Source organism: Solanum pennellii, chromosome 4 (assembly GCF_001406875.1).
Source record: "Solanum pennellii chromosome 4, SPENNV200".
NCBI classification, from domain to species: Eukaryota; Viridiplantae; Streptophyta; class Magnoliopsida; order Solanales; family Solanaceae; genus Solanum; species Solanum pennellii.
The window spans coordinates 19,513,012-19,532,284 of record NC_028640.1 but is presented as its reverse complement, the minus strand read 5'-3'; the positions used below and the strand labels follow the sequence as shown (position 1 = coordinate 19,532,284).

Below are 19,273 nucleotides of genomic sequence, written 5' to 3'. Positions count from 1 at the left end.
TTTTTCCTTTGAACACTTGTATGATCGTTGTGGAACTTGTTTTTCTGGGAAATATGAGCAAGACATTATTCTTCTAAATATCAAGTTGCTTGCTTTTGTCTCAATAATATTTATATCATTTTCTGTATCCAAAAAAAATGTCATCCATGGGTGTTTTTACTCTTTTGATTTTTTCATATTTGTTGTATAGAAGGATACTGTGATATCATGATATCCTTGTAAACCTGCATCCATAATTTTTTTATTAGTTTTAAATGAACTATTATGTGTTGACTTCTTTGATTGCTCTCATGTCATGTTAAAGCTTAAATGAACACTCGAGTTTGAGATTTTGACATATACAATAGCTGGTTTGAACGTCTGAAATTTCTTTTTGTTGTAAAATTAGAAGATTATTAACTTTGACTTTTTGGCAATTTTGAGGTTCATTTGGAGTTGATCGTGAGCTTTTGATCACGCTGAAGATTACTTCTGAAATTCTTGAAGGAAATTTTGAGATCTTCTCAAATTTTCTGTCCTAGTGAAATGTCTTGACATTTCTTAAACTTCTGGTAGGAAGACTTGCAGAATTTTTGAGATCTTCTAAAAAATATTTTCTGATGCATCCTCAATCTTGTCTTGCTAGCTAAAGATCTTTGTATTATGAATTTTTTAGTTTCTCTCAAAAATTCTGCCCTAGTTTCCATTATAAAGGGAAATGAAAATTTTGTTGGGTATATAACCGTGCTGTTGTGATGCCTGCATTTGCTTTTGTGACAGAAATCGAATCAAACGTAGTTCCTTCTTTTTGAACATAAAAAGAATAGAACATTTTAATAAGGAAATGATTGAGGCTAACATAGGAATCATACGTATCTCATTCTTGAGAATTCAGGTCAAAAGTAGTTCAAATACAAGAATAATAAAAAATGATAAACTGGTGACTGAGGCCGTCATAGGACGTCTACATATATCATTTTTGAGTATTCATGTAAGATGTAGTTTATATAAAGATATAAAAGCTAAGCAAAAGTAATTGTAAGCAAATGATATGATTACAAGGAAATATATAAGAGAAAAACTAATATTCAGACATAGTATCTGTTGACAACATGTGAGTTGATTGGCTTTGGCCACTCTTGTCCGTCCATCTCTAACAGGATCCAAGCACCTCCAGATAGTACTTCATGAACCATGTATGGTCCATGCTAATTCGGTGTATATTTTCCCTTGTACTCATCTTGATGAGGGAAAATGCGTTTGAGGACTAATTGTCCTTCTTCAAATGGTCGAAAACTCACTCTTTTGTTGAAAGAACGAATCATTCTCCGTTGATATAATTGGCCATGAAAAACAACGGTCACCATCTTTAATTTTCATCCATTAAGTCTAAGTGTTCAATCTGATTGCGAACCCAATCAACATTGCTCAGTTCATCTTCTTGAGTGATCCTCAACAAAGGTATTTCAACTCCAACATGTATCACTGTTTCTATCCTATACACAAGCAAGTATGGAGTTGCTCCAATTGATGTTCTACTGGTTGTTTTGTATCCCAACAAAGCATATGGTAACATCACATGCCAACCTCTATGATTATCAATCATCTTTCTCAAGATTTTTTTGACGCTCTTGTTAGTAGCTTCTACGACTCCATGCCTTTTTATGTTTATATGAATACTTAGTTAGAAAAAAGAACCGAGGTCGAAAATTTTGAGTTTTATTAATTTGCTTTGGTTTATAGATTTGAAAATTCGACACAAATAATTTGGTTTGATATTTGATAAACTTGAACGAACCCATACATATACACTCTTATTGCCAGTGAGAAAATTACACTAAATATGTTGTTGTAACAATAACTCACAAATTATTACCTGCATCCTTAAAGAATTGTTTTATGTCGAGATACACTAAATATGTTGTTGTAACAATAACTCGCAAGTTACTAGTCGCATCCTTAAAGAATTGTTTGTATGTTGAGATACACTAAAGATGTTGTTTTAACAATAACTCACAAGTTATTACTCGTTTCCTTACAGAATTGTTTTATGTCAAGATACACTAAATGTTACTTAACTCCACATAATGACCATTACATTATTATTATTATTATTATTATTATTATTATTATTATGGTAACATTATGAGTATCTCTAAGGACAGTGTATACACCAATTTAAGTAGGCATAATCCATAAATGTTTTCTTTAACTTGGCCTCATTTCACATTTATAAAGTTTAACTTTGTGTGTACACAATTAGACACTTAAACTTTTATAAAGTTGAATAAGTAGACACATGAGTCCTATGTGAAATAATACATGTAGGACACCCCATAGGATGTAAATTTTCATGTAGGATGTCAGGTAGGTCGTATGTGTCTATTTGTTTAATTTTATACAAATTTAAGTGTCTTTTATGCAGACTCAAAGTTGGAGGACATAAATGAAAAATGAGGCCAAGTTAAACATATGTTTATTATAGACATAATATATAAATGTGTCCTTTAACTTGGCTTCAAATCACATTTATGCACTTCAACTTTGGATGTGCACAAATAGACACTTAAACTTGTATAAAGTTGAACAAATAGACACACATGTCCTACATGTCATCCTACATGTTATTTTTTGTCCTACGTGTATTTTACCATATAGGACTCATGTGTTTATTTATTTAAAAGTTGGATAGTTAAAGTGCCTATTGGTGCATTATGAAAGTTGGAGGTCAAAGTTAAAATTTGAAGCCAAGTTTAGGGTCCAATATATGTATTATACCTTTATTATATTATGACATTTAAATAAGTTATTTATAACACTCTCCTTCTTGGTGCCAAACACATGCTTAAATATATAAAATATAGAAACTAACAAGAGCAGTTATTGAAGAATTTGTATGTTCCAAGAATGGAAATTTTACTTAAAATGAGAAAAATTTACAAATTGAATAACCTTCCATCTTCAAATATAAATCAACAAATATATACTTCAAAATTCAAATGATCTTAATGTAAAAGAATGCCTATATGGATTGAACAAATATCCAAGGCACTTGTTATATATTTTTTCTATATTAATTAATACATATATAGATTAAGCAAATGCCCAATCACCATAATTAAGATGCATGGATTAACAAAATAAAAATATGAATCAATCAATATGAGCTTTCCATTACCTATCTTCATTCTTCTGCTAGATTAATAGACCCCTGCAGTAATGCAACTTTTTTCTGAAAAATATTTGGTTTAGCTGATTCTTACGGAGTCTGTTTGAATCGATTTGGAGACGTCTAGATGGTTCAATCGACATGTTCCTAGAAGAAATTCTGGGAGTTCTTCTGGTGTATTCCCCTATAAAAATATGAATTAAACATATGCAACTATTTTCAAGATGATAAAAGAAGTGGAGTATAATATTAAAAAGATGATGATTTATACTTGTATCAGAAATGCCATTTCGATAACAAGATTGTTTAAGTATCCGAGAACAAGGCTGACCACACCCCGTGCCACTGTTGATGATCCAACGTCAATGCCAAGCTGAAATATCAACACAAATTTACTGGTTAGTATTTGAAATGAGAGCGTAACAAGAAAGAGTTTTTTGGTCAGTAATGACGTCCTCTTTAGCGTGCGTTTTACCTCTAGGTAATTTCTTCCTCGAAAATAATGCACTTCTAGTGCTTGACCAACCAAGCAAGCTTTCTTACCAACACTTTGCTTCACTATCCAGGATCCCTATGGATTATTAGTCAGTAAAAAGTTTAATATGGGATGCTTGTATATTCCTTTAAGTGAAGACAAATGAACTTTAGCTTATGTTTTGTTGACATAATACATAAATGTGCTTTTTAACTTTGCTTCAACATACACTTATACTCTGCAACTTTGGGTGTGTGTAACTAGACACTTAAACTTGCAGGACACCGCCTAGAAAGAACTGTTCAATTTTATATAAGTTGAAGTGTCTGCTTATTGCGCACTCAAAGTCGGAGATCGAAAATGCCAGCTGAAGCCAAGTTAAAGGGCATATTTACGCATTGTGCCTATTATATTTAGCTAAACTCTTGCTTCATGCCCCTAATATACCAACCTTGGAGATATATGGTATAAGCTTAAACCTTGAATTCCTGAAAGAATCATCTCCATTGACAAAGCGCTCAAGTAACGGTGTTTCTTCCAAAGGAGATGTCAACATGTAATATAGAGCAAGATTGTAAGTGGTTGCTCCCGGAACCTGATCCATTTAACGGAATGGAAATATTTAAGATTAGAAAGTCCAGGTGTTTGATTATTATACATTTGTAAGCTAAAGAAATGACCTGGATGTTGATAATGAAAAAGAACTCCGGCCTACCCTGAGACGCATATCTCTGTATATTGCAAGACAAGTTTTAGATAGATACTCTATTGAACTTTTCGGCATCAGTCTTGAAAAGTAAAAAGTTACCTGAACTATGCCTCCGGGGCGACTAGCAAGGTCATCTTCACGTCTGTCAGATCTTAACCAATCAGCTGCAACCATTTGCATCAAGGTACTCTTGGCCTTAACCTAAAAAAAATCATGAACTACTACAATCAACATAACATTTACATGCCATGGATTCAACTAAGGTTTGTATGTTTGAAACTATGGGTTCAGATATACTATTTGTTGAAAATTTTATGCGTAGATTTGTTTCCACATCAATATTAATGGGAGGGCTTCATCTGCCTCTGCTTGAGGGGGTTTGGTACAGAATGTACAAAGTCCTATTCTTATGTTATGTGCATAGAACAACTATATGTAGTAGATATCTAGGAATTTTGGTTTGATTTATTTTAAGTAGCTTTTGACTTTTAAGCTTTTTTAAAAATTCATCTGTTGAGGTGTTTGAGAAACCATAAAAATGCTTAACACTTTTTTAGGCTGAAAAAGTACAAAAATAAACCAAAAACCAAAAGTTTGGTATGACCAACGTGTTTGGAATTACTTTTTTTTAAGTGGCTTATAGGCTAAAAGCTAAAAGCCGTAATTTTTTAGAGTATTATATAGAACATGATATTTTACAAGTCATTACTAATAAGAGAGAAAACCTTTTCTTGGTCTGCCAAGTAACTATCAGCACGAATCAAAAATGACGATGGATCGGCAGCAGCCCAACTGCAGGGTATACCAAAACTTTGATCTTTTTGAAGAGTTGCTCCATAGCAAAACGAGACACACTCTTGATCCCTAGCCATTTCTTGCAAGTCCATATAACCCTTTTTCTGAACTGCAACATTTGAAAACGTAGACAACATATCATTAACTCAGAGTAACAACAATAACATAAAGCATTCTTCATTTTCAAGTCGTCACTGCCTTTCAATTAAACAACATTAACCTGTAAGATCTTGTAACTTTTTCACAATATTTGCGGTGGTCAATTTTGTGTGGTAAGATTCCTGCAAATTAAGGGATAAAAGAACTTTGCCATAAAACAGTTTTGATTAATGATATTATAACGACACTACAACCAAAAAAAAATAATGTAGCGGAAATTATCTAATGGCAATTGCTTAATTGCCTCTAAATATGTATTTTTAGTGGCAATTAACATTCTTTGTATATGTTCCTAAAACTGATAGCGACACTGGATCTAATGACAGTTAACTAATGTCAGTAAAGACTTTAGACTCTTTGTTAATGTGTGTGTATTTAGTGCCGCTAAAAGTTGTTTTTGATATGTGTGATACATGATTTCATGCTTAACCAGTTCTAAAAAGTAATAAAAGATATTGGAAGATTATAGATACTAGAGTATACCATACAACCCACTTCTGGACTTGCATTTGAAGCCCAAGCGAGGTCTGAGTGTTCGTCATCTGATGGCTCAGGAACATCGTAAAACTCATCAGCTGCATCATCCAATCTGGTGAGATTTGAGGATACTGGATTTTTTGCCTCATTCACTCTTTCATCTGTGATCATTTTATAATCGACTTCTGTTTTGATCTCTTCCTTTTCAATAACAGGCAGGTCAATATCGCTTGTCAGCACAGCCGGTGACAACTCTGAGAAGTAGTTCCCTTCCTTTGCTTTGAACATCTCTCTTAATGCTGTAACATAAAAGAGGAAAACACAAGGTATATCAATGAAACATGCACTATAAAATGGTCCATTTCTTTTTTTGTGCACTGAAAAATACCAGCAATTCTTTCAAGGAAGCGAATGGTCATGGATACCGTAGCCCCTTTCTTCATATAAGGTTTCCATAACTTCCAATCAATAGAAATCATATGCTTAACAATAGACGGTTTATCATGTTTGGTTGGAGTTATAACATGTCCACCACCTAAACAATTTCCAGAATAATGCATCAGAAAAAAATGTAAGGAACTCATGCATGTCTTAATAAAAACACAGTCCTACGAAAAGGAAAAACAAGCTAAACAAATATGGAGTAAAAAAAAGGAAAAGTAGTGTTATTTTAAGCTTATTTGAAATTTTGTATGATTTAATGGACTTTCAGATCTAACAAGCAACCCGGTGAAGGAAAGACTGCGTATATGAAAAAGACAAAATTGCAGTTACCTAAATGCTATAAAATCAGACATGGTTGGTGCACAACTTTTTAGAGTAGCAGACTGTCAGGCAATATATTTGCTCCAAGGGTTTGTGTCCATACCATATGAGTCTCTTCTCTTAAGACAAAACTCAAGATTTGGCATAATGTCTTGAATTGAGAAAATACATAAGCTTACAAAGAAGAAGTCATCTTCAAGGATAAAGACTACTCATACTCAATAAGGGACCTGATGGAGTGCTATAGAGTCTTTGTTGTATTTTGAGTTTTGTGTCTTGTGTTCTTATATTGTAAATCTACTCCTAAGTTGTAAAGGATAGTAGATCTGTTGCTTTTTCTAAGTCGTTAGGTTGAGTCGGTTTAACTAGAGTTAGTCAAATCATGTATGTTTTACTCAAGACTCTATATATCATTGTTTCGATGTACTCTTGGGTAGAGTTGCCTAGGAGTGTCAACTAGAGTTAGTTGATGTATGGCTGCAACCGAGTTGCTTCTTGTTCATTCTCTTATCTTCAAGATCTAAGTTGGTGGCTAGAGTTAGCCTTGTTGGGTTCTTGAAGTCTAGATCAACTAGAGTTAGTTGGTTTAGTGGAAATAGAGTTATTGCTTAGTTTCTTTTGCAGTAGAGTTGCTACAGTAAGGGGAAGGGATTAAGAGTTCAATAACTAGGTTGCAAGAGTTTGTAGTATGAAACTTTGCTTCGTTTGAGTAGGGAGTTTGGGTTGAAATCCTATGAGTACAAATTGTGGTTTTCACCTCCCTTGAGCAAGGGGATTTCCATGTAAAATCCTTTTTCTTGATTTAATTTGAGTTATTTATTTTCCACACTATTATTATATTGAGGGTCCTGGTCTAGTCTGGAAACATCTATTTTGGTATCAGAGCTCAGGCTCTCTATTTTGGTAACACTAAGAGAGAGATTCCTGTGAACAAGGGCGACTCCATTAGATCTGAGAAAAGGTCAATCTCCTACAAGGCCACCACTTTTGGATGGTTAGTTCTATAGATGGTGGAATAGTCGTATGTATGACTGTATGATGGATGAGGAATGTAAGCTATGGTTTGTTGTTTGTGAAGGTTCCTATGTTCCTACTATAGAAGTAAAAGATGTAGATGTCATAAGGGTTGTTCCCTAAACCCAACAACAATATAATGACTCAGACAAAAGAAAAGTTGAGAAAATCACAAAGCTAATAAGTTTTTAATGTGTGGGCATTAGGGCTAATGAATATGACGTGATTTCGTCTTGTGAATCAAAATCTGGGATCGTTTGAGAACAATGTACAATGTTACTAAGCAAACAAAGAAATCTAAGTTAGATGTCCTCTCAGTTTGAAATCTTCACCATGAAAAAGGTGAATCTATTCATGAACTGCGTACTAGATTCTCCATCATTTCAAATGATCTCATGTTCGTGGAAAAACCTATCACTACGTGCAAGAAGGTCGCTAATATACTGGAGATTCTTCCCGGATCTTGGACAGATGAAGTTGATATTGTCGATGAGACAAGGGATCCTGAAGTATTGACGCTGAATACAATATTTGATAAACTTCAAGTTCATGAGATGCACAGAATAAGGGGCGACCTCATTCTCAAAGGTGTCATAAAGTAAAATCCATGAAGCAGATGAGATCATGGCCTATCTCACTTCAAAAAAATCATGATAAAACATGGATATCTTACGAAGAAATGAAATCTTGACAAGGCTACAAACTCAAATGATCTGTGTCACAAGTGTGGTAAACCATGTCGCTTCATTAGAGAGCCGCACAAGGGTAAGCAAGGAGTATGTCAAGTATGAAGTAGACAAGGATGAAAGAAGGGACAAGGTTGCTGAAACGTCAAAAAGAAGATAAACTGCTGATTATGTGGTGAAGAAAGGTTTGGCCATCTAGCGAAATACCTCAAGTGATTCTGATGATTTTGAACACTCTGATGATTTTTCCATGTTCGCAGTAACAGAAGACGAAGAAATGTTTGATTCCATGTTTGCGTTTATGGCTAAATCAAAAGAGGATAATGATAAAGATGAGCTAACCCTATTTGACTGGTCAAGCAAAATGTGAGTATCTTCTCGATTAGCAAATTGAGAAAGCTAGTTGTGGTACTAATTGATTCGATCAGTGAGCTAACCACTGAGAATGATCTATTGAACAATATCTTAGACATCTTTCAGGATGGAAAAATTTCTCTAGATACCCAAATATCTTATATTAAAAACAAATGGTCGTTCTAGAAGTTGAAAATCTAGAATTCAGAAGAGATAAAAAGAGTGACCATAAGAGTTTCTAAAAGAAAGAACGAGGTCAGCAACTTGCAGATGGAAGTTTATAATAAGTTGGGGTGGGGGAGCCCAGTTCGTGTAAAAGAAGAACTAAACAAATCCCTCAAATGGACCACTTTCTCTAAAATTCATACAAATTTAACTAGCCAAGGTAACAACAGTAGAAAAGGGTTGGGTTGTGAGAAGATATATCCTCCATACATTCCTCACAACGAATATGTTTCTGTTGATGATAATTTTCTATGCTTGCATTGTGGTCGAAATAAACATCTTAATATAGATTGTCTTCACTGGTAAAAACATGAGAAAGTTTTTCAAACTACTCCAAATAGAGGAACATGCAGGGATCTTGCTTCTGGTCTTAAGTTGAAGAATTCCAGTCTGCCAAACTGGACAAAAAGAATTTCTTATGACTCCTATATTTGCTTCCGTCTCAAATGGGTTCCCAAGGCTAAGAAGTGATTTTCTATGCAAGTCAGAGGAGGTAGCATCAGTTTGGTACTTATTTTAAGAGGAATCAAACCAACTCATCATTTAAAAAAAAGAAGCAACTGGTATCATCAAACCTCTTGAGCGGCTCCATATGTATCTGTATGTTCTAGTGAAGATTTAGAGCAGAGAAGGAAGGAAGTATATTTTTCTATTTATGGATGAATTCTTAAGGTTCACTCGGATTATGTTTCTATGTAGCCAGCATGTATCTAATCAGGTTAATCCTCAACAAAACTCCTTACTAACTACTCAACAATAGAAAGCCTCAGTTGAGTTATCTGAAGGCTTTTGGTTGTGCATGTTTTGTTCTAAACAATGGGAATGATGATAATGGGAAATTTGGTCCCAATAATGTTGAAAGAGTATTTATGGGATAATCTTCCTCCGGCAAGGCTTATCGGGTGTATATAAAAATAATTGTGCATTGAAGAAAGTCTTCATATTCTTTGATAAGTCCAGAAGAATTGAGAATTCGCAAAACAAGGAGGATTCTGCGATTGAAAAGCTCGTTCAGATTCAAAGAGACTGTCTAAACGGTGAACTTGTTAAAGAACATCCTTCTCACGAATCTAGAAATCCCAAAGGAAGATGATGCAAATGATTAACCTGATGGGGAACCTAGTCTTGTAGACAATGTTGAACAAAGATGACTGTGTTCAAACTAATAATGAAGATTTTGAAGGTTAGAATGAAGAAGCTGATCAAGCTCAGTTTGAAAGAAGCAAAGCATGACACTTGGTTCCTGACCAATTGATAGGTTATCCAAGTTCCTTTTCGACAATGGTTTCAAAAGAGGTAAATTGAAAAAACCCTCTTTTGAAATCACAAGAAAATAACTTGTTGATTTTTCAAGTATATATCGATGATATTATCTTTGGAGCAACCTTTGAGGTGCTGTGTGAAGAATTTGTTGCACTAATGAGTAGTGAGTTTTTAAATGAGCATGATGGGAGAATTAATTTCATTTTGGATATACAAATCAAGCGAACTTCTAAAATGCCTTCGTTTTTCAAGAAAAGTACAAGAAGGTTTTGAAGAAGTTTCATATTTTGCCAAGAATATTGATGTTTCAATAGGGAAAAACTCGAAGCTGGATGTTGGTGGATCTGGTCCAGATGTAAATATTACAATTTATAGAGGAATTATTAGATCCTTTCTATTTTCACTGATAGCAGACCTGATAATGTTTTCAGTGTTGGGATTAATGCAAGATTCCAAGCTTGTTCGAAAGAATCACATTTTACGGCTGCTAAGAGAATCTTGAGACATTTGAAGAAGACAAGGGACCTGTGTCTATTCTGTCCATTAGGAGATATTTTTGATATGGAGGAATATGTTCATGTTGATTATGCAAGGTATAAAGTTGACAAAAAGAGTACATGAAGAATGACTCCTTTTATAGGTTCATATATAATTTCATAAGGAACTAAAGGGCAAGATTCGATTGATCTTTCAAAAACTGAGGATGCAGTTGGTGTGTTCAACTCATAAGGATCAAACAACAATTTGAAGTTTTTAGAGTGGTAACTCAGATATCCTTCTATTGTGGGATAACATGAGTGCTCTCAACATGGCTAAAAAAACAACTCTATCATTAATGGACTAAGTATATTGTTGTGAGACATCACTTTCTGAGGGATAATATTGGCAATGGAAATATCAGTATGCAATTCTATAAAAGCAAAGATCAAATTGTTGATGTCTTCACAAAAAAAACTCTAACTAAGGACCTGGTCGAGACAAAACAAATTGAAGTTCGGGATGCTTAAACTTGACTGAGTGGATCTTGCCTGAAGCAATTAACCCTCTCATGACTATGCAAAGGGAGCATGGATTCATGTTTTTCAGTTATGTATGTTTTAGCAAATTCAGTCTTTTACCTTTTGAAGGTATACAGACATGACATAATTGTTGAACGAAAAGGAAGGTCATGACAGATATAGGAAATTACATTCAAACTACAGAGAGGGACCCGACCCATTCTTAAAGGTTAGAACTCCTAATACTGCATCTTGAATTATCCATGATCGAACAATTGCGATTACCACGTGTCTATCATCCAAGTATTTGACAGTTGTCCCATCATTTGAATACAAAATGACACTTCCTTTCAGGGACCTGATACACCCTTTCACTCCCTTTTTAACTCCATGTTTCTTTCAATCTCCCCCAAAAATTCAAATACCCTTTCAATATCAGAAATTTTCGATACCCTTTTTCCACCTCTCTCAAAAACATTTTAAAATGTCTAAACTCTCTGTTCCTAGTGAAGAAATTTTTGATGAAGAAATTCTTGAGTCTTAAGAGGGACCGGGTACAACAAGAAAAAAATAAAAAGGTGGAAAAGATGATGTCTAGAAAAAACAACTGTTGATATTTTGAGAACTCAAAATATTCTGCATGGGAGGGTGGCTGACCTTGAAATGAAAAATAATATCAGGCTTGAGGAGTCTGGTTGATGTTGTAGATATTCACAGAAGGACCCATTTGTTTGAAGGTTACTTACATGTGTTGCATGAGTCATTTATGAGGGACTTCTATTACAACATGGTCGTTATAGATGATGGGAGTCTAAATACTCAAGTAGGCAACTATCTCTTCCATCTAAATGTGGAAATTTTGGGTGATATTGTGGATATTCCCAAGGAAGGGATCAACTTGACTGTTGGAGATTCTACTTCAATAGTTTGTTAGGAAAATCATTTAACTCTAAATCTCAAAGGATAGGTGTTCCTAAGAAGTATCCTACAGGGGAATATTCATTGTTCTTTAAGTTTGTCATTAAGGTGTTGTCGCTTAGATACTTTTTAAAACAAGAAAAAATGGTTCCTTGGCTGTTGATCTGTTCATCTTGGAGCCCTTGAGTGAGTTTGAGTTTATCAATACATATGCACAATATCATGTATGTTAAAGATGGTACACATGACATGATATATGGGTACCTTCTGACTTGGAATGTGAATGTGGGGAAGAAAGACTACGGAAAAATGGTAATATGTCTAAGCCATTGGTGGAGCATGAGAAACTCAAGCTTGTGTTGGAAGCTATGAACTTTGCTCTTGCTAACAAGGATACTGAAATAGTTTGCCTCAAGGCTTAGCTTCTGAAAGCACAATTAGAGGAACTAGGTTGAAAAGAACTGGAGCCCTGAAGATTCAACATGAAGCCATGGCAACAAAAAATGATGAACTTCCAGAGAGGCTCCTTAAAAACCATGCTCAGGCAGATGTTCTATTGACCTTACTATTTCATCCCTCTCTCTTAAGCCCCCCACCCCATCTCTTCCTAAATTCCTATGCTAGTCCCTATTCTTCCTCTTCTATTGAAATTCTATGGGTATTGTTCTGGTTCTCTCATTCGTAATAATATTTTCAATGTTTTGACTGCTGATTTTTTTATTTATGAATGAAAAGGCCTTATTTCTACTAACTTTTATCATTACTTTATGTATTTTTTATCATGATTACTGTTGTCCAAGTGGCCATAAATTTGGTTGAACTATTAAATCTTTTTATGATGTCAAAAGGGGAAAATTGTTAAGGTTTGCAATCAGTGTTAGCAACTTGAAAGAGTGACCTGGTCATGCTGATAGGAGGAACTTGTGAAAATTAGAGGGGAAAGTTGAATAAGTTTTTTATCATCACAAAGGTCATTTTGGAGTTGATTATTTAACAAACCTCTGAAATGATAAACAAGGGATCGATGCCAATTACTAGGAGAGTCATGCTGAATGGGGAACTGGTTAAAGGGGGAAGAAGTTAAATAAGTTTATCATTATAAAAAAGGGGGAAATGTTATTTTGAAGTTTATGTTATGTTTTGATAATTTAACAAACTTCGGGGTATAAAAATGGACCAGATCCTTGAAAGACTTGGGCTTCTAGTATTGAGACTGATGATAGGGGGAATGAAGGAAACAAAGGGACGAAAATTGAAGTGATTGGATATTAGTTTATCATAATCATAAAGGGGTAAATTGTTATTTTAAGTTGATTCGAACTGTTGATGATTTAACAAACTTTCGGATCTAACAAGGGACCTGGTCGAGGAAAGACTGCATACATGAAAAAGACAAAAGACAACTTTCTAAAAGATGTCAAATCTAACATGGTTGGTGCACACCTTTTTGGAGTAGCAGACTCTCAGCCAGTGACTTTGCTCCAAGGGTTTGTGTCCATATCATATTAGTGTCTTCATCAAAGACACAACTCAAGATTTGGAAAACAATGTCTTAAATTGTTAAAATTAATAGGGAAAATGCACAAGTACCCCCCTAGACTATGACCGAAATTTCAAAGACACTTTAATTAAACTAAGGTTCTATTACCCCCCCTGAACTTATTTTTTGGTAAAAATATACACCTTTTGTCTTACGTGGCTCACTTCGCCACCCCACGCAATTGAGGCGCGTGGGAGATATTTGGATGCCACGTAAGCCAGAAAGGGGAAAGATTACAAAAAGAATAAGTTCAGAGGGGTAATAGGAACTTAGTTTAGTTAAGGTGTGTCTCTGGGATTTTGATCATAGTCTAGGGGGGTACTTGTGCATTTTCCCAAATCAATAAGCTTATAAAGAAGAAGCCATCTTTAAGGATAAGCACCGCCTATACTCCACAACAGACTGGATGGAATTCGGAAGATTCTTTGCTGTATTTTGATCTTTGTGTCTATTGTTCTTATATTGTAAATTTATTCCTAAGGTATAAAGGATAATAGATCGGATTCTTTGAGTCAGATTAACTAGATTTAGTAAGCCGAATCATCTATGTTTTAGTCAAGCCTCTTTGCATAATTGTTTTGATGTTCTCTTGGTTAGAGTTGCATAGGAGTGTTAACTAGAGTTAGTTGATGTGTGGGTGCATCCGAGTTGCTTCTTGTTTATGATCGTATGTTCGAGACCTGAATTGGTGGCTATAGTCAGCCTTGTTTGGTTGTTGAAGTCTAGATCAACTAGAGTTAGTTGGTTTAGTGGGCAATTGAGTTATTGCATAGAATCTTTTCTAGTAGAGTTTCTATAGTAAGGGGGAAGGGATTAAGAGTTTAATTCATAGGTTGCAAGAGTTTGTAATCTTAAACTTTCCTCTGTTTGAGTGAAATAGTGTTTGAGTTGAAATTTTGTGAGTAAAGGTTGTGGTTTTCACCTCCCTTGAGCAAGGGGGTTTCCAGGTAAAATCCTTGAGCTTAATTTACTTTGAGTTATTTATTTTTCACACTGTTATTCTATTAAGCGACTGGTCCAGTGGTCAAAAGTGGATGCATCTATACTAACAAGTAGGCACTGCTACTTCTTTTTCTTGTACGAAAGAATATGGTACCAACTTATACTTGAGAAAATTCAAAAAGTAGCTAAGCTTTTAAAACTCATTAAATATTTATTAACATGCTTTGCCACTTTTAATATATTAGAGAAAGGAAGAACACTAGACTCATGTTGTACTTCAAATGACATTATTTGAAGAAACCTATTTGAGTATGAATCTGATTACAAGAGATCATCAGATCTTGCTGACACACATACTTTGTCCAATGAACAGAGTTATGGTACAATAACCCTTTTTCCTTTAGGATTCCTGGAACAAGTTCTAGGTATATTAAGGATAATGTTGGAACCTCATTGGCAATGACAAAGGATGAAATGAGTTCAACAATAAAAGGAAGCTAAGCTTACTCATTTGAAACTGAAAATTTATCGATGAGAAAATAATGTTTGAAGGGCAGGAGTGGTTCACCTGTTTGAACTTACTTATGTTGTCAGTCCCAAACCCGTTAAGAAGGAGGCTTGCAGTTGGTCGGCAACCGACATAAAACTAGTCAATTTATGATGAATAGCCAACCCTAACTATCCTATTATTGAGGTTTAGATGGTGTAGGCATGGTCACCACAGAATGGAAATGGGAACTACTACATGACATATGAATTCCATTTCAGTATCTCAAAGTAGAAAAAATACATTACTTTTAATGCAAGCACGAACATATCCATTTTGCGGCGGACACTTGCTGTGAATGACAGAATGATAGAGAATAACTGCATATAGATAGAGTAAGTAACTCAGCATATGGCATATTTTTCTTAATATTTCATAGAACATTTTTTTTATTACCATATGTGCCATCTTCCTCTCTTCTCCAGTAACGCCGTAGTAACAAATCTCTTCTTTTTGTTCCCCTGCAAAAATGAGATGTTAATCCAAACTTACACTATGAGGTGAAATTTATAATAGTTATGCGCCTCACCAGGGAAGCCAATGGTTGTATAATTGAATATGTACTATATCTGTATGACCATCGAGGTGCTCAACCACACAGCCTCTGTAGAAAGAGAAGTCCCATCTGTAGAAAGAGAAGTACATGAACAAATTTCCTCGCGGAGTACATTATTCAACTCCATTCAGGTTGTCTATATTAGTCATCATGCAGGAAACAGTACGAGCTCATAATTAACATTGAAACAAGTATATGCCAAACAATCGAAAGAACTGTAAGAGGAGTCAAAAATATTACTCTATTCTCGATTGACCAAGACACATGAGTGTGCGGAAAATCGCCTCAGATGTTCCTTCAATCACACCTACTGCCATTACTGCTGGAGAACCATCCCTTTGCTGAGTTACAAAAACGAATGTCACACCAAGGAAATATCTACCTAAATCAAGAAAGTCATACATAACATATCTAAATAACACATACTTTCCCATTTGAACCTTTGTCCTTCGCTTCTTTGAACAGTCGCAAGCCTGTATGAAAACACAAAGGTAAACATCTATCATTTCTGTCTGATGTAATATGAGTTTTCTTTATATAAAGTATAAAAGATCTAACTGGTACCATTTTGACAGCCAAATATCTTCCATGGAGAAGGAGCAATAACATCAAATGTCATTGCATCGACATGCATAAAAGAAGCAGCTGCCATATCCATGGATCTCTTATGAGCAACACTTTTAGAAACACTCAACCTGCAAAACCAAAAGTACAATTCAGAGAGCACATATACCCTGCTCCACCTGGATAAAGCCACCAAGACCAAAAAGTGAACTAGCAATCACTTTTGAATATTTTAAAGAAGGGAAATGACTCAAATATGTCATCAAACTTTGAGAAAATGATCATCCATGTTCTCCATTAAAAGTTTAGCTCATCTATGTTATTTTAGTTAACAAATCATGGTATGGATGAGCCTTTCTCAAAGGGAAATTTGAGCCAAACTTTTAAGTGTCACATCCAAACTAATTCTTAATGGATAAATTGCTTAGTTCTTCATTAATAACCTTCAACTGTTCTATTCAATCATGGAAGGCACTATAACATCAACTATGGCACCGTTACATATAAACAAGTTGAGGTTTAAGTGGAATGTATTCCATTATTTTATTAGAATCTCTAGTTCTTCTGTTTAATCAATCAATCATTATATTCCTTAATGCTCCCTTATGCTCAACTAAACAAAATGGAGTTCAAATTATGAGCAGTCTAAGCAATGCTACCTGCCTAAATAGATATACGAGAACCTAAGATCAAATATCTTCAGACAGAAAGTAAAACAAAAAATCACGCGGCACTTTAATATAATCTTATACCCTTGGTTGAACACAACATGTCAAAGTAAAGTATATGGCTGACATTAATAAAGGAAAGAAAAAAAATGAAGGATGCTTAGAAAATGAAAGAGTTCTGATATCATTTTAATCTTAAATAATGATGTCATAGTTGTTATATTGTCCAACGTGTTAAGACAATGAGCTGTTGTCTCATTATATGGTTTCTGAATAATCTTCACCTCATGAGTTGGCTTTGAGACTGAGATAGGTCCAAGATCCATTTTCTTTAACAATATATCAGAGCAAGTCCAATCCATGTAATTAATGTATTTCCTAATGTTAATATGTTATCCATAGTGTGCATAGAATGTTGGCATGCGTACATTTATGAATGGAATGAGTAGTCTCTTTACATAGTATTGGACAACCCTCACTTTGTAAGCTAACTATTGGGGTTGGGTTGAACTTTAGTTTATTTTTTTTAACGCCCTCGTTTTTTTAATTAGGTACAACATATATCTTTTATTTGTAGTGTATATATTCTAAAAGTAGTTATTTGAATATAAAATTAAAGGTTAACCTGAAAGGTTGCCATTTTCTTCTTGAAGGAGCATTTAAGCTTCTTTCTGTGTTGAGTGCAGCATCCTTTAAACAATGTATCCAATTAGCAGCCTCTTCAGGACTGGTCGCTCCCAACTACGAGAAGATGAATATAATGACTTGTATATCTGAGTCATATCCTGAAGTCACTTAGTAATGGTAACGGAGCGTACCTTGAGCTGATCATTGTGATCAGAGGTATTATACAAGGTGAAAATGAATAACACCTACAAGAGCTACTGAGATCATTTAATAAGAAAAACCCGGAGAAAGGCAACCCTTGAAAGTATGAAACAGGTAAAAACATAGTACTTTTCTATGAAATGTCTCTCTTCCATTGTCGGTGACACGGATGCAAGAGTCTATTATTGCACTTCTTACTGGCTCCTAACATATAACGAAAATCCAATATTAATATAATTCTCATTCAAATGAATAAATTAAAGATGAAACAATTCTAAAAGCCCATGTAGTATCTTATTTCAACTGACTTAAGAAGAAGTAACAAAAGTATAAAGAGAGGAGCTTACTTGTGCAAAGGCATAAATAAACCTACCTAGTGACGGATTTCCACTCATGGTTCAGAAAATAAAAATATAAATGTGTGAACTAGAGTGCAATGTACAAAGTCCAAAGAAATAAATTTTTAAAAGTTAAGAAGTAGCCCAAGTCCAATACCACTGGGCTCTATCTCTCTTCTTTTATTCAGGTGGTTCAAGTATATATGAAGAAACATTGAAAATCTACCCTACATGTAATTTTTAATCTAGATAGTTTGGGTAGGTTCGCCCCTGCACCTACGAGAATATAATTTTTAGACTTGACAATTTTTAATTTGATTGCAGTACCTCTGTTGGTGAAGTGGGAATGAATTTGAAGCTTTTGAGGCAGTTGTCTTCGAGAATGAAATACCTTTTACGCGAATATTGCAGACCTAACCTGTTCAACCGAATAAGGCAAAGCCACCCCTCCATTTTTCCTTGCAATCCCATTTCTTGTTTTTTTTTCTCTCCAAAGATTAGGTTAGATTTTCTACATATGACATTCAAATATCATATGCATGATTTCTGAGAGGAACCATGCAGCAAAATGTGAAGGGTGACAAATGGAATGATTTGATCCTCTGATCCCAAAAAATGGAATCAGAGAATCAATGCTTTATGACACTTTCTTGGAGAACTGTCAATGATTGAATTCCCCTTTTCTGTTTCTTTTCCAGTTTCTCTTCTTCTTAGCGCTTAAACAAATACTACATCTTCTTTTCACATTATTTTCTCTGTTTCACTTTCAACTTCCTATATTTACTCCCTTCCCTTCTCTTTAAAATTGGATATTACAGCACCCCACCAATCATTTCTCAACCAATTTTACTAACCACCACACAAATCACAAACCTCTTAACAATTTGTTATAATGGTTTAACTTTTGTCCATCTATATTGTCATGTAATTTCAAAGGTTATTTTTTTTATACTAATGCCATACATAATCAGGCTCGGCAAAAACAAGACTAGGGACCATGCTCCCCGCTTTGTTCCTATGGTTACAATTAGAACACAAGCAAAGAAACTTAAAACCACAACACAATGCATGGTTAATTGATAACAGTTAATAGTAAATCCATATGTACGCGTAGTTTATTACTTGCTTTGTCTAACAATAGTTGTCTATTATTAATTTGACACACCCTTAAGAAATAATAAATAATAAGGGTAATATTATTATATTATTCTTTAACATTATTAAATTTAATGTTTTGAGAAATGTATTAGATGATAAAATAATATTTCATAGCAAAGGTAAAATAAAAATAAAATGTGAATTAT

At 34.4% G+C, this 19,273-nt stretch overlaps 1 protein-coding gene across 6 annotated transcripts; it reads right to left on the bottom strand.

Moving 5' to 3' along the window:
• Positions 1-2,939: 2,939 nt before the first annotated feature.
• On the bottom strand, positions 2,940-18,691 carry LOC107017209 (protein ENHANCED DISEASE RESISTANCE 2-like). Of its 6 annotated transcripts, none has more exons than XM_015217478.2 (20): positions 18,297-18,691; positions 17,761-17,835; positions 17,622-17,675; positions 17,429-17,544; positions 16,136-16,266; positions 15,998-16,044; positions 15,812-15,912; positions 15,545-15,640; positions 15,412-15,476; positions 15,264-15,335; positions 6,152-6,298; positions 5,770-6,062; positions 5,348-5,408; positions 5,058-5,236; positions 4,432-4,533; positions 4,304-4,354; positions 4,075-4,218; positions 3,624-3,719; positions 3,420-3,521; positions 2,940-3,332 (listed from the first exon to the last, which is right to left on the bottom strand). In XM_015217478.2, exons 1-20 carry the CDS (start codon positions 18,438-18,440, stop codon positions 3,228-3,230), a joined length of 2,181 nt encoding a protein of 726 aa, XP_015072964.1. In that variant the 5' UTR covers positions 18,441-18,691; the 3' UTR covers positions 2,940-3,227. The 6 variants fall into 6 exon arrangements, with proteins under 6 accessions (XP_015072964.1, XP_027772030.1, XP_027772029.1 ...); XM_027916229.1 differs by having other exon boundaries at positions 17,622-17,687; positions 17,761-17,828; positions 18,297-18,387; XM_027916228.1 differs by having other exon boundaries at positions 17,622-17,684; positions 17,761-17,828; positions 18,297-18,387.
• Between the last annotated feature and the right edge of the window lie 582 nt (positions 18,692-19,273).

Coding starts and splice junctions, on each gene's coding strand:
- LOC107017209 (XM_015217478.2), bottom strand. CDS start 18,440: ATGGGATTGCAAGGAAAAATGGAGGGGTGGCTTTGCCTTATTCGGTTG. Junction 16,045..16,135: donor GATATTTGGCTGTCAAAATG/GTACCAGTTAGA, acceptor GTTTTCATACAG/GCTTGCGACTGTTCAAAGAA. Junction 4,219..4,303: donor TTTTCATTATCAACATCCAG/GTCATTTCTTTA, acceptor TAAATGGATCAG/GTTCCGGGAGCAACCACTTA.